The sequence below is a fragment of the Mugil cephalus genome, chromosome 6, assembly GCF_022458985.1.
Source record: "Mugil cephalus isolate CIBA_MC_2020 chromosome 6, CIBA_Mcephalus_1.1, whole genome shotgun sequence".
In the NCBI taxonomy this organism is placed as follows: Eukaryota; Metazoa; Chordata; class Actinopteri; order Mugiliformes; family Mugilidae; genus Mugil; species Mugil cephalus.
In genome coordinates, this window is record NC_061775.1 from 25,675,212 (window position 1) to 25,690,317 (window position 15,106).

General features: G+C 41.2%; 1 protein-coding gene across 2 annotated transcripts in view; it reads left to right on the plus strand.

Annotated features, from left to right (window-relative positions):
- The window catches only part of LOC125009051 (carboxyl-terminal PDZ ligand of neuronal nitric oxide synthase protein-like), a 205,493-nt gene that overhangs the window by 64,439 nt on the left and 125,948 nt on the right, over nucleotides 1–15,106 (plus strand). For both annotated transcript variants that reach the window (XM_047586582.1, XM_047586583.1), the window contains exons 3-4: nucleotides 1,168–1,260; nucleotides 4,301–4,359. In XM_047586582.1, the coding sequence (XP_047442538.1) occupies nucleotides 1,168–1,260; nucleotides 4,301–4,359 (152 nt within the window). The remainder of the gene's footprint in view (nucleotides 1–1,167; nucleotides 1,261–4,300; nucleotides 4,360–15,106) is intronic.

Below are 15,106 nucleotides of genomic sequence, written 5' to 3' on the forward strand. Positions count from 1 at the left end.
TGTTTCTTAGACATGTGACGCCCACCTAGACCAGACCAGACACCCCCACCCCATAGCAATGACACTCCATGATGGCAGCAAAAAAAAAAAAACACAAGGTGTTGACCTGGCCTCCAGATTCACTAGATCCCAAACTGGTGAAGTATCTGTGGGAAGATCCACAGAAGCCGACACTATATTGGGAAGATGGTCATAGTGTTATCTGATATTATCTAATCAGTGTATATCTTATTTTGTAGTTTTCACGTGTTTATATTAGCTACATTTTTTATAGCGCAAATATTTAACACTGTTTCTTAAGTTTTGTCTTCCCCTGTGTTCTGCTGCGGTAACACAACAAACTATTTATCTGTCTCCATTTGATCCATTTTCTATCCTGGATGTTATTTGACAAGAAAACAATGTTGTTCCATACAGTATTGATTAATACTGAATCGTTCGATTGAGAAATGGCACCATCATAGTTGTTCAGACTCTTATGTCATATGAATTGTGGCTCAGATTGTGGAGTACCCAGGTCAGCTCCATCTAAAAACCCAATGGTTTCAGAATGGCAGACGTTAAGTTAATATTTTGCAACTTGTAGGGTTGTCTTTATAACTTTATATCTTCAGAAGATGTTAATATTCTCAACCATCCCTTATACTTTCGTTGTGCATCTGCATTCACTGCATTGAGTTACCCAGTCGTGAGCTTGCTAAATTATTAGCTTCAGTGGCCTCTGGACTCCACCAGTTGCCTAGCAGCGGGGTTCTCACGGCTTACGGCTGATGATGCCACTTGCATGCCAAAGATTGTGATGACACGCGTTGCGTTCTAAGGCAGCATTAATAAATGGTGCATGTGGGTTTAAATGATTAAACCCAAGTGGATGCAAATTCTTGTTTTGTTTAGGCCAAATCTTTCAGAAACATTTGCATAAAATGCTTTCTGGTGGGCTCTGCTGGTTCATTTTGTAAATGTTAAAGATAACCTTCGTATTCTGATTGTTTTCTTGTGCTCTGGGGTCTCTTTTGTTTTTTGGCCTCTAGACGTGACTCATCTCACGCTGACCCATCCACACATCCTGACAAATGTTATTTGAGAGGATGTGACAAAGCCACTGTCCTCCGTAACCTCCCCCCCCCCTCCAAAATATTAATGTCTCTGTGTGTCTTCTCTCTGCAGTATGAGTTCAAGGTGAAAAACATCAAGAAGAAGAAAGTCAACATCGTGGTGTCTGTAGATGGCGTGAAGGTCAACCTGAGGAAAAAGAAAAAAGTGAGTGAACTTTTCTCCACCTTGCTTGTTTTTCCATTGGGTTTTAAAAATCTGATTTGAAATCAGATGAGCTGACGTCTGTTTTGATGACTAAAATTCTACAGGCTGTTGTTAATAATATTATACTTAATACCCATGCAGCCCATACATTGCCCCTTTCCCACTATCAGTGTGTGCAGCTGGAAGCTGGAAAATGCTTGTGCTCTACCTGTTTATTTTGTATGCATGCAATATTCTTTGAGTTCAATAAGTGTTTATGTGTTTTGGTTAAAGTGAGACTTGTGACATTTGTTATCATTGTATCATGTAAATGGAGGGAGAAGAAGCAGTATCGGCTCCAAATATCGGCTCAGAAAAATCGGCAGCTCATATCAGCCGAGGCTGATGTAAATAATATTGGTATCGGCCCTAAAAAAACAATCCATATCAGTCAGTCTCTACTTGGAAAGCAACTAAGTCCAAGGAGCAGCCTCTGGGACAAGTAGTGGTGCCAAAAACAGTTTCTTGTATGTCCACTTATCTAATTTCTTCTACATTGCTGGTCATGCAATTGTGTGCTACTACCGTATAACATTTTAACTGTTATGTGTCCTTTTTTTTTTTTATGAATATAGCCAGTGCTGACAAATCTTAAGCCCTTCCCCTTTATATTTATTAGCTCTTGTCTAGCCTCACAAGCATGTGGTTGTTGTCTACATCCAGCTTTAGCTTTAGCTACATCGCTATGTCATGGTAGTTGAGTGTCCTAGAAGCTAAAGATTACTCCGTCTTCTTTGAAACGGAAAGAAAGTGAGCTGCCGCCGGATCCTGTGGCTGCTTCAAGTAACAACAGCGTTACAGCCAGTCTAGAGGTTTGGGATGTAACACAAAAAATGGCCCATTTTCCCCGAGTAGCCACAAGGATAAGGGTTTATTTCCAAGGTAAAGAAATACATAAATCACAATTCAGCTTCAGAGTGAACTCAGGCCAAAATAACAAACAAAACGAACTGAAAAATGACCAAAGTCGAACCTAAAACAGGACGTAACTAAAGACAAAAGACTTATCTGCCTCAACAAATCAAAAAGCAGGAGAAAAGGGAGTTAACAAAAATGTCAGATCACTACTGCCCTTACACCATAAATCAAATCCAAAAGAGGTCGGTTGGGAGCTGGGGAGGATGAGGAGCTCGCTGACTGTCGCCATCTCGGAGGTGATTATCCAATTGGCAGGAAATTGGGGGAAACACCAGCCAATCCAGTGTATTCACTGGTATAACACACACATATTTGCATACACAGATAGGAAAATAAACAGGGAGCACACACTCGTACCAGAAAAATATTAATATGACAACAGTCGTAACAGGAAAGTCTGTGATTCTTCCTGCTGTGTCCGTTGATAAGAGATTATCTGTAACATCCAATGGCGTCGGGTCTCCACCGTTCAGAAGAAGCGCTTTAGGTGATTTCCTGCATTCTCGAAGCAGTATGTGATGATCGATCCTCCTCATAATTAGACAGCAGGCGGGCGTAAGAATGGAGACGTTGCTCGAGGGGACAAAGGGCTGCGAGAGGCGGGATCGAATCCGGTGAAGCAGCAGGAAATGAAAAGAGCTGAGGAATTTCAAAGAGGAGGAAAAAAAAAGAGCGTAAAGGAAAAGCATGAATAAAGTGGAGGAGGGCGTGGAGTGGGAGGATTTAAAGTTAGGATTCTTTAGTATGATGTCAGTTGCCCTCACCGATATTTTACCTTTTCATCCAATTCACACGTGAAGGCATTTATTTTATTTTTTCAAGGTTTCAAGAAGCTTTGTTAGACAGATGTGTTGAATGATCATAATGTCGACTATTCAGCTCCATGTTAGGTCTGTGATTGCTGCTCCATTCTAGCAAATTGCATATGCTGCACCAAGGTCTTTTACTGCATTTAAGTTGAAACTGTGTGTTTGCACTGAGACGAGGCAGCTCAGAAACCTACTGATATCAGCTGACTGTGGAAGTATCTACATTTCCTCGGCCTATTGTCGTCTTAGAAGACACACTTCATTGTTTCTTAAGTGGTGGGTTGTTTTCATGTCTCATTAAATCCTGCAGAAGTCAATCAAGTTGCCTTCACCGTTCGGCACTTCTTCACCACTTATTCACCACAGTGGTTCAGTTTTAGTGCTGCAGTCGTGTAATTGCTGCGTGTGGGATTCCGTCAGCTACTCTGAAGTAAAAGTGTCACGTTTAGATATTTGTGGGATTTCTCTGCCGGATGCGCTGCACTGAACAAAATGAGCTGTATTGACTTCTTCTCGCTCTAGATGCACATGTCAGATTTACATTAGCGCCTCGTTAGGAGGCTTAATTAAGATGTCTGGACGGGAGGAAGAAGGCGTTTATTCCGCCAGGCACTTATGGATCTAAAAGCCTGTCTGAACCTCTCTGTGCAGATGTTTTCATCCCTCTCACCTTGTGCTTTTCAAGCTGAAGTAAAGAAGTGAAACGCACCATATTTTTGGATCCATGGATCAGCCGTCTCTGAAAACAAACCAAAAACGAGCTTATACGACAGGAGCAATGTGTATGACATCCTTTAAAAAAAAAAAGAAAAAAAAGAAATTATGCATACATTAAAGGTATCATCATTTTATTGCAAATTAATTGGGAGGCTTGGACCGAAGGCGAGTCGATACATGGACGTTCTGCCTCCGTCTCGTTTGGCCCCCGGAAGCTGAAATGTCAAACGTGGCGGTCGGCGATCTATTTACATCTGAGAACTGCGGAGGCAATGAAAGACCAGAAAGACTGAAAGACTGGGTCAACAAAGCGCTCCATGGAGACAGAAATCAATATGAATAATTCCCGTGTGCTTGTGTGTTGACATTTTGATTGTGACATTAAACTGAAAGGCAGATTTAATCGAACGGACGAACAAAAGGAAAGAGGAAGGAATGTACATAAACGCTTTAAAAGAAGATGATATAATAATATCTGCAGGCCGAGCTCAGATATTTCTGCAAGGACTTAATGTTAAACTGTAATAATTTTACAGTTTTCCTCTTTATTTCCGCAGAAGAAGGAGTGGACATGGGATGAGAGCAAAATGATGGTGATGCAGGATCCCATTTACAGGTAAGATGCCTACGAGCTTTACTTTTATCAATTGCTTTACCTCATCTTGAAATGCTTTTTTTTTAATACTTATTCTAATGACTTAAATCCTCACGTCTCATTGGGCCTCGTTCCCAAATGAATTTTAATCCAGACTTGACTAAACACACTGTGGCGGCTCAGGAAATGAGAATCTTTTGTTTCCGTCTCTGCCATTGTTGGAGAAAGAAGGATGTTGATGAGAAGTTTTCTGAAGAGGTTTCACAAAAAGTGTAAAATAGTTATTAGGAAATGTTGATGTGTGAACATTATTCTCTGAAAGCAGGTAATGTGTGCGGAGGTGGAAACTAAATTAGGCGGAGATGGAATCAACAACACATGCAAATCTAAGTTTAGATCATTGCACTTTGGAACAAAAAAAGAGAAATTAATTTAATTTTAATAATGCAAACAAGGAATGAGGGAAGCAGTGAAAATAAGTCCTGAAAACATTTTCAAAATATTTTTGGAACACTGTTTCTTTCTAAAGCGTCAGTGCAGCATCTCTTACAAAAAAACATAGTGTGTCACCTGACAATGTGTTTTCTGCAGTTTTCTGTTCTGTCAAGCTTCATACACATCTACAACAGTCTGAGTTGTGGCCCTGCTCTTCCTCTGTGGTGGTGAAGGTGGGATCACTGGCAGCTCCATGATGTTTTCCTGAGATGCTGTTAGTTTCATTCACCTTGTCACTCTGTTGAATATTTGAAGTCTGGTTTAAACTCTATGATCGATAGACTGTACATAAATATGGACAATGTGTCCCCACTTCCTTGCATTGGCCGAATTGGCGATATTTTAGGATATTTTATGGGGTATGGACAGCGCCATCTTGCGACTTTGTATGTTACACCCTGTTTGTATAGCCTGAAATAACTAACTAAAATCAAATTTATCCAAGATAATGTCACATGAGCATGCATCAGCTACCTAAAATGTCAGAAACCATCCTTGAAAAATGTTAGAGGTAACGCCAACCCTACGTTTTCGTAAAGTTTTGTATTTTTAAGTCCCATCCACTAACATGGAGGAGGTGGAGCTTGAAACCTGTACTGCAGCCAGACACCAGGGGGAGCTCTACTTGCTTTAGCTTCACTTTTGAGGAGCTGTTCCATTGTCTATCTCTATACAGTCTTGGCCCGTTGGGGCTTTATTTTCTCCAGGTCCTCTGGTTTCCGTCCCCATTCCAAAATCGTGCTAAATTGGCCATAAATCTGCACGTGAATTTGAATGTTGACCTGTGCAGGATGTACCTCACCTCTTGACCAATAATAAGAATAATCGGTAATAGATAAAGCACAGATGGATGAGTTTAGTTCTTTCTAGCACTCTCTGCTTGGCCATTTTTAGCTGAACACAGAACACAAATAATAGATTTGTTTCCAAGGGTAATTGGGACCTAGCATGGGTTCAACATGTCTCTTCAGTCTGTGTGTTTGGAGTGAGTTAGCATTTTGTTTCCATTAAAACCTGAAATGCGAGTCAGATTAAAGATAGACGTCGGCCCAAATCCCGGGTTTGGTCTGGTATTTCCAAGGCATGTTCCTCTGATGTTCCACTGTTGCTTTAGATTCCTCAGATGTTTTTTTTTTTTTTTTTTTTTTTTTTTTTTTAGAGGTCTTGATCTTACATTATTTATTATTCTTGGACAGAGCAAGTCAAGTCGTTCACATTTTCAACCAAGTTTTGTTCTTTTTTTTTATAACAAATAAAATCCAAAAGAAATAAAGAAGAAAACTTCAAATAATGGTCTCACACGGGACACAAACCAAACTTTCCTGGAGGAAAATCCTCTGACGAAGGCTCACGAACGTCTTCTGGCTTCTTCTATGGACTGCGCCGACGTTTCAAAGTAGAAAGAGGCGAAACAAAAAAAACAGTGTTTAGTGTCTGATATTGTTGCGTCGGTGGATCCTCCCACAGATACTTGATCAGTTTGGGATCTAGTGAATTTGGAGGCCAGGTCAACATGTTGTTCTGTTCTTCATGTTTTTTTTTTTTTTTTAGTTGTTCCTGGAGCGTTTTTGTGCGTGTGTCTGTGTCAGGCTGCATCCTGGTCCGCAGGTGGGTCTCAAAATCTGTGGTTGATTAGAACTTTTTATATTTTTTATATATAATTATAAGCGCTTTGAGCATCTAAAATGGAAAAGCACTATATAAAACCAGTTATTTGTTATTGTTGTTATTATTAGGATTAGGTTTGTGCTGACAATAAGCGAGACAGAATTTATGTCGAGATGTCCTGAGAATACCAGGATTTGTCTGTGTGTATGACAGAGAGAGTGTCGAGGTTGACGTACCTGTGGTCTGTTCCACCTCCTTTGAACTCGTTCTCCAGCCTCGTTGCCGTCCCAGCGGACACAGCGGCTCTCAGCTTGTCAGCTCTCGGCGGCTCAGACAGATTTGCTGACGAAAGCGTCAGTCTGAGGTGTCTGCACTGTTATGTCTGTTTCTCAAAGACACTCGTACATGTTGTGACATTAAAGTTTGGTGAGACAAGGAGAGAGTGCATGAATAAAATGTAGCGGATCAGTGGGTGAATGATCGAACGTATGAATGAACTTTATGATCATTAAACATGGTATAGCGCTCCTCTCTAAACAGCAACGAGAAAACACAAACAAGACAAGCAGGTGAAATAAAGATCTAACATAACTGGATGCCACCAGATGTGGTGCAGTTCTTGTTTGTGTTTGTGTCTCTTTCTATGGCAAAGAGGCTGCGATGTTACTTTTAGCTTATAGATAACTTTGTTTGCGTAGATGGTATCCCAGACCAGATTCGTCAGGATGCTCTCCACTGTGCTCCGGTAGATATCGTGGAGTAGTTTGACCAGGTGACTCAGAGGAAGTTCAAGTTCTCCAGACGTTCAGTAGCCTTTTGTTCCTTGGTTCTTTGGAAGTCTATCATCACCTCGTTTGTTTTGGTGGAGTTACGTACCTGGCACCTCTCGGCCACACGATCCACCTCCATCATCGACAAACTTAACTACGCGATGGGTGGTATGAACAGGGTTTCAGTCGACTCTGACGTCCTGCAATCGATGCATCAGGAAGTTCATGAGGTAGGTAGAGCACGTTGTCCACGGGTGCACGTGGTCCATGTCCTTCAGCGAGACATTGAACGCACACTTGCATGAAAGAGCGGTTAGATGCATCGATGTGACTCTTAACGCGCTTTGTGTAACCTTCAGGCAGAAAAGCACTGTATAAATACAAGATCATTTCAGCTAGTGAGGAATCCGCCAGGACCGCTCTGGATATTCTACATCCAATACTTTATCCCTCTCTCTTTACCCTTCACACACACACACACACACACACACACACACACACTCCCATGCGGGCCCGTCTCAGAAGTGCATCCAGGAGCACGGTCGGGGGTTCTGGCTTTGGAAAGGATTCTGTCAGAAAGATGAATTTTGCCCGGCTGTTTGTGTAAGCATCTCCGAGCTTAGGAATTTTGAAAGATTTTGTTCGGTTCGAGATGCCTTCGCTTGTTTTTTTTTTTGTTGTTTTTTTAAATATTGCAGTCACAAACATCTCCACAGCCCCACCCCTCCACCCACAGGAGGAGGCTGTGCAGCGTGGAGCAGAGTGCAGGGAGTGAGGCTCATCCATCAGTCGCTGTCATCTGCCGAACGGAGTCTGACAGATTCTCATCTTTTCACCTCAACATAGTTACCAGACGACGGTCCGAACAGCGGCCTCAGATATGAAGTATTTGGCACCTCTGCTCTCGAGACGTTTCATGTTTCACAATCTTCTTTGGTGCAGAAGTGTGCGGGGTTGTGAAACCTTTCAGGATACTGATTTTGCTATCAGTTGAAGTGGAGGCTGTTTCTATAAGCAGTCATTCATCATGCAGTATGTGGCACAATATCTTTTCTTTACCGTTCGTTGTTACCAGAAGCAGAAACGCGTTTTCTCCTCGACTCTTTCACGCAAAACTGAAATGAATTCCGGGGTGCAGTGAAGCATGTGTTAATGAAACACTTAGCAGATGCTCACGTTGAGTTTGAATTGTTTCATTTCTATCTTCTCATTTCACCGGGTGTGTTTGGTTCATGCTGATCTTAGACTTTAGCAGTGAGAAGAGTCTTGGATTCGGTGGTTAGGTTCTTTAACTACTACTTTTTCACAAATCCACCGGTCAGTCATAACATTATGACCACCTCCCTAATAATTTGCAGGTTTCCCTTGTTCCTCCTAAACAGTTGTGACTCTTAAAGCGTGTTTCTGTGTTTACCTGTATCAGGCTGGATCCTGCTGCCATCAAAGAGTGTCATTGCTATGGGGTGGGGGTGTCTGGTCTGGTCTGGTCTAGGTGGGTGCTACGTGTCTAAAAAACATCCCCACTAATGAATACCGGCTCCAGAAGTTTCCCAGCAGAACACTGAATTGCCACAAGACGGTTTCAATGTTATTTACTTCTCCTGTCAGTGGTCATAATGTTGTGGCTGATCGGTGTATACAAGAGGGTTACCTAGGCAACCAGAACTTGGAACCTCCTGAAAAATAGATGGACGAGGAACAAATAGTTTTCTGTGTGGATGGGGCTTAACTGGTTCTCTGAGATAATCTTTGTCCTGAAATTAGATTTTAACAAACGCCCGGCTCGTATGGATTTTATAAAGGTTGTGAATGCACAGCCGCACCAGAATGTTAATTCAGGAGAAGTGTCTCGTCTCTTGCCGTGAGACGCCGTGGAAAAAAAAAAAACCTTGAGCTGGGGCAGAGCAGAGCAGAGCAGCGGTCAGTCTCCAGACAGAGTGTCAATATCGGTCAGTGCGTAGGTTCTCTGGTGGCCTTCACAGATAAAATGAAATTAATAATCGCAACAACCCCGTTCATCAGTGAATGCTCGCTGGGTTTCTTCTCCGTCCTTCCCGTCGGTCGCTTCTTAACCAAACAGCCGAGGCGGCGTTGTGACGTTGGTTTCCTTTTTTTACTTATTTTTCACTGGAAGTTAAACAGTTGCAAATATGCAAAGAGATTATAAATGTCTTAACATCCAGCGTCCTGTGTCAGAATTCTATTTGAAAAGTAACCCCATGCTGTCTGGCTGCAGCATAAAAGACAGATTAGTCTATAAAATTTACAGCGGGAAGGACTTAGGGTTGTTATCAGCCTCATAATCGTCCAAGTGTAAATTAGAATTCTTCCTTTCAGTCGGGGCAACATCCCCATGTCTGATAACACGGTGCCTTCGGAACCTTTATGGTATTAATTCTGAATAATATGCTCCATAGGCCGATATGATACATATTCATATCTGGCTTTTTTAAATGCAGGGAGGAAAATGCACATCAAAGACCCCGGGCTGTTTTAAATGCTCCTGTGTGGGGTTTTTTTATTATATTTTTAGATGCATAGTGGCTGGACCCTGTGTGCCTGAATCATTTGGGAGGATTTAGCTTAAAGCTCTGCATATTTCTTTTGTGCATTCCTTTTAATCTTCAGCTTCTTTCTTGCCGGAGCCGCGGGGCTTACCGCCTCTGATGGTGTCCACCACCTCGTGTGCAACATCGGCACCGGCAGCGGTGCTTAAAGGCAGTTTTTTCCAGAGATGCAATAAAAAAAGAAAAAGCACACTAATAATACTCAGTTAAGTTTATAGACGGGTTGTGAGGGAAATGACCGTAGTAGGTAGTGATTGCAATCACAGCGAATCATAATTAAATGGGACAACCAAGCAATAATGGAGAAAAGAAGAGATCCCTGTCGCTTTGTTTCGTTTCGTTTTAATGATACAAATCATTTAAAATACAAATACAGTTTTATTTCCTAATTCATAGCAGGATGTGCTTTTGTGAAAAAGGAAAATCTTTCCAGAAGCCAAAACACCTCAATCCAAAATTGGATCAAACATATTTCGACAGCAATTTTTGTTTTAATTTCTTTGGACGTTTTATCGCAGCATCGTGGGAAATAAACTAACTGCTCACACTGCAAGATAGTTTTCTGAAATCCATCTGCTCACACAGCTGATAAATCATTAAAAGCTTCCGCAAATAAATCTTAATTATCTAAAAAGACTTATCACTTCTTTCAAAAACTTCTTCTATGAGTTAAAATGAACTTTATTCACCTAAAAAAGTGTCTAAAATGAATAAAATCAAAGCCAGCGAAATGTCTCCTTACAAAGCATGAGTCAAAGGTGATCCTAGTGGAAAGAGCTGTAGCGATGAAGTCACACGTCTTGTTCCTCATTTAAAAAATGACATTTGAAGCGGATGAGTAAAGGATTGTTTACTGGATCCCGTCTGAGCGGAGTGTGTTCGTCATCGTGTCGGTTCATTGTCGGCTGTTTTTGCCTTTTGACTGTTTGAATCAGAGCAGTCGCTGACATCAGGCCACTTGTATTAATTCCCGTCTGATGAGTATGAGGATCATTAGCGCTGCTGAGTGACCAGACCTTTAAGTAAGTTCCCAGAGGAACATAGGCCATGGACGAAGCCCTACGCTCCAAACGGTCCATTTCCTGTTCTGTGATTCTTCTCCAGGTGGTTCTCAGTCTGCCTCTTCCCCTGTGGGCTCCATGTCAACGCCTTTTTTTGTGATTGTGTGTGACCCATCCTCTTCCATTTCCTCCTCCGGATTTGAATTTCTATTGTGTCTTGTTTGGCGAGTTCCCACAGGTTGGCGTTAGAGATGTTGTTGGGTCAGTACTGTAGAGCAGAGTGGTCTTTACGTTTGAGTTGAACATTTGTAGCTTGGTTTTCTGCCTTCCAGATATTACTTAGCATGGTGATTATGGGTGTGTGGTTCTTTGCTCTTGATATGCATTACTTGGTTTTGATGAGTTTATTGTGGCCCCTCTAGTCCGTTGACAGTTGTCAAATCACAGAAATGATTCACAGTGCGGCCGCTGAACATTTTGTTCTCGGGCAAAGTAAAGCTCATTGAGTTTGCTACAGAATCTATCAGAGATTCTGTGGCCGCCATCAGCAGTAGTCTTCAGGGGGGCTTTTTCATATTAGGCTATCACAAAAGAATCATGACTGTCATTAGAAATGTGCCGGACGTAATTCGAATGGAGTTATGGCCCAAGTCACACATAGCGAGCAGCAGCGGCATGGAGTGCAACGCTAATGTAATATCTTATTTCCTGGTAGAAAAATACCCAGTTTGAGGAAGGTTTATGCTGCTGCAATTTGCACAAGAGACGAGATTCAATTATGTCAGAGGAATTGTCTCCTTGATTTCTTTTTTCCACACTCCCATCTGCTTCTTGTTATTTATCCATGCATCTGCAGAAAGACTGGATGTTCACGAGTCATTAGACACTTGGATTTATTAACTGGAGTTTTTTACCGCCTCGCAACAATTCCCCATATTGCAGACATCACAAGAGGACTGCTTTCCAATTAAAATATTTCCACACTGCAGACAGTTTAGCTCTATCACGCTGCAAGTCGTGCTCTTTAAAAGCAAGGATCCGGCTTCGCTTTTTCAGTTTGATTCAATATCAGTTCATTTAGACATATTTCAGTTTCAAAACAGTTGTAATTAAAACTAAAACTATTTCCAGTTTACATTTCACATCTTTCATATGTCTTTTCTTTTGTGCAGCTCTTCTCTGTCGTAATACTAACGTCATACCCAGCAACACGTGCACTAATCTTGTTGCATGGTCTTAGGAGATTTGTAGCGTGAACCAGTGTTGCGAAACTGCAGAAAGATATCTAAAAAGAAGATGCAGGAAACGGCGTGTATTTAAAAGATTGATGCAAAGATTTTATCAATTGATATCAGATCCTTCAAATCAAGATCAAAACCAGACAGTTTAGCTGCGAGACTCCCTGCATTAAAACCAAGGATCAGTTTATTATTATTTTTTTTTGTACTTGATTTTTTTCAAAGCCGATACCAATCTGTTAGAAAATGCCTTGATCTGTCTGATATCTGATCTTTGACATTGTGTAATACCGTTAACGCTGCTCGTTACGACAACAGCAGACAAGTAGGGCAAACAAGTGCCTCAGGGCAACAACCAGCAGACTAAGTGAAGGACTTCACCAAGAATCCCCTGGATCAAGAACATATGCCAGCCCACACACATCAAACTGGCCTTTTTTAAAGCCACAAAGTTGTCAACCATCACAAACATGTACATACACGCAACACAAACCTCCCTTTCTGAACCAGCACACTCGGTAAATCCCCGACCCTGAAGCAGTTGTGTTTAGTTTTGGTTTCCCTTAAACTGAGAGTTGAAGCTGCAGAGACCTTGGGCTGCAACAACACCACAGTCGTGTCCAGATTACTAAATACTGATGCCACAAGAAGAAAAGAGAAGAAGAATTCCTTGTGGGGAAAATGTAGGTGTTTTAGTGGCACGCCAAGATTATGCCAAAAGTTACATAAGAATTGAATAAAAGTAAGAGGAATAAAATAAAAGTGAATTTTTTAAGGGTACAAAAAATACTTAGAGTCTGTGTACCGAGCCTGAGTAACAAACCAACTACACTATGGACCTTCATGAATATCATGAATGAATAATGTCCACTCCAATAGGACGATTGCTCATAAGAATACAAAAATTCCACCGAAACGCCAATGTCAGCGAGTTAGAAAAAGACCTGAGAAATATAAACATGGCACTTGAGAAAACACCAAAATTATTGCACAGAATGAAAAGATAAAATAGGTACATTCCCTGAGATACAGAGTTATTTTTGTCCAGCTGGTGTCTCTGGTCCTTCAGACGTGGAGCAGAGCTAAGAAGTGGAAGTGGTCCGTCTTCCACTCAGGATCCTGGAAGGAGATACCCAGGATGTTCGATAGTATGGCCAAGATCCTCCTCCACTGAGTCCATAGAATAACTGAAAGTTGTTGATGCGTCCTCATCTGTAGGTTTTCAGACAAGCAGATTACTTAAAGCTATCAGTGCCACATATTTAAAAGTTGTTTTTGTGGCTATAGACAAATAAAACCAAACCACATGGATTTCCATTAATGTTACGCTCAAAGTGGGTGTTGGCAACCTTTTGCAGATAAATAACACAGCTGCTTTTCCATCATCAGTCATCTCAATCCAATGGAAGTTTAATCATACCCAACAATACGTGTGCCAATTAGCCAATTAGTGGCAGAATATAGTAAATAGCTTCTTCCTAATTAGGTCTTCTTGGAATTAACCTGAACCCAAGGTTTATTGGATTCCCTGTTACGTGTCAATTGAAAGAGAAAAAGATAATTGTTTGGTGAAGCCCTGAACTATTCTTGTCTCATCTTTGCAAAACCACTGCAAGGCCTCCTCTACAATGGTCTATTAAAATCAGGGGTTAGAAATTCATCGAGGCTTGTATTACTGCCCCCTATAAAGACGTTGGCAGGTGAACCGTAGGGTAATCACAGTCATTCGTGGCTGCATGTGAATAAGTTCTGGTGAGTGTTTCTGCTGAACTTTTTGAAAACTCACTTATTCCTCCCACTCTGGTACTTTATAACTCACAAAGTCCCCTAATGAACAGATGGTGCATGCGAGTAGTTGATAACCATAGCAGCGACAGATGATGAAGGAAGCTTGCGGGAGAATAGAATTCTCTCGTCTGCTAATGCACCTGCTTTATCTTCATTTAATGAAATAATTCAGCTGATAAAACCGATAGATTTGTCTTTAGGGTTTTGGAATTGAACTAATTCTAAAGAAGAAAGTGTGTGAGTGACCAGTCGACTTTAAAGCCATTTTTACCCAAATCAGTATGAGTTTGATATAAAACGTTAAAAGTAAAAGATCAGCAGCTGTATTTAACATAAATGCACTGTCATTACTTAATAAAACACTGATGAGCAACAACATTAGGATCGTTTTAATGTTGATGTCCTTGTTGTGCCACTAAAACAGCTCCGACTCCCTGACCTTCACAGAGCTTCCTAAAGTGTAGGAACAAGAAATTAACACCAGCTCCTTCAAATCCTCTAAATTAAGGGGAAGTCACTGTGGATTACACAGCACATCCATTTAGCTTGTCTATTCTTGGTTTGTCCTCCCTCTAACCAGCTACTCACCACTGCAGACATGGAGCATTTTACAGACCATTTCTTTTCCAAGATTCTGCAATCCTGTCAGCCGGTCATAACTATTTGGCCTCGTAAATGTCAAACACTGGTCCTGACTCATGCACATTTCTCCTGCATCCAACACACAAGAACAAGAAGTGACAACTGATTGTTGACTTAGAAGCAGACGTAGATAAATAAATTGATCATCTTGTGACAATGATGACACAATGATGACACACACACACACGAAAATGGTTTAGGAACAACTCAGAAACCATGAAAAACACAAGGTTTTGACATGGCCTCCAAATTCATTCAAACTGATCAAGTATCTGTGGGATGATCCACCCCCTCAACCCAAAGGCCCTCACTATCAACATTGCCAGACACCACAGGACACCCTCTGTTGCCTTATTGGTGTATTCTGTGTTGGAAATTGTCTGAAATACACACTTTACACACGATAATCCCACAATAACTCAAAAAGTTGAAGTATTCCAATATATTGGGATAACAATAGGAGAACACTGTACCTTAACCTCCTGAGACCCTGTGTCCTCATATGGGGACATTAAGTTTTAGGTTTTATTGCAGCTTATTATACCTGCTTCATTTAAAACCATTTTCTCTTATTACTGAACAATTCAGTCTGCCATCTAGCAGTAGCAAAGGTTAAAACTTATTTATGCGTATTAATGTTTCTAGTTTGATATGACGAA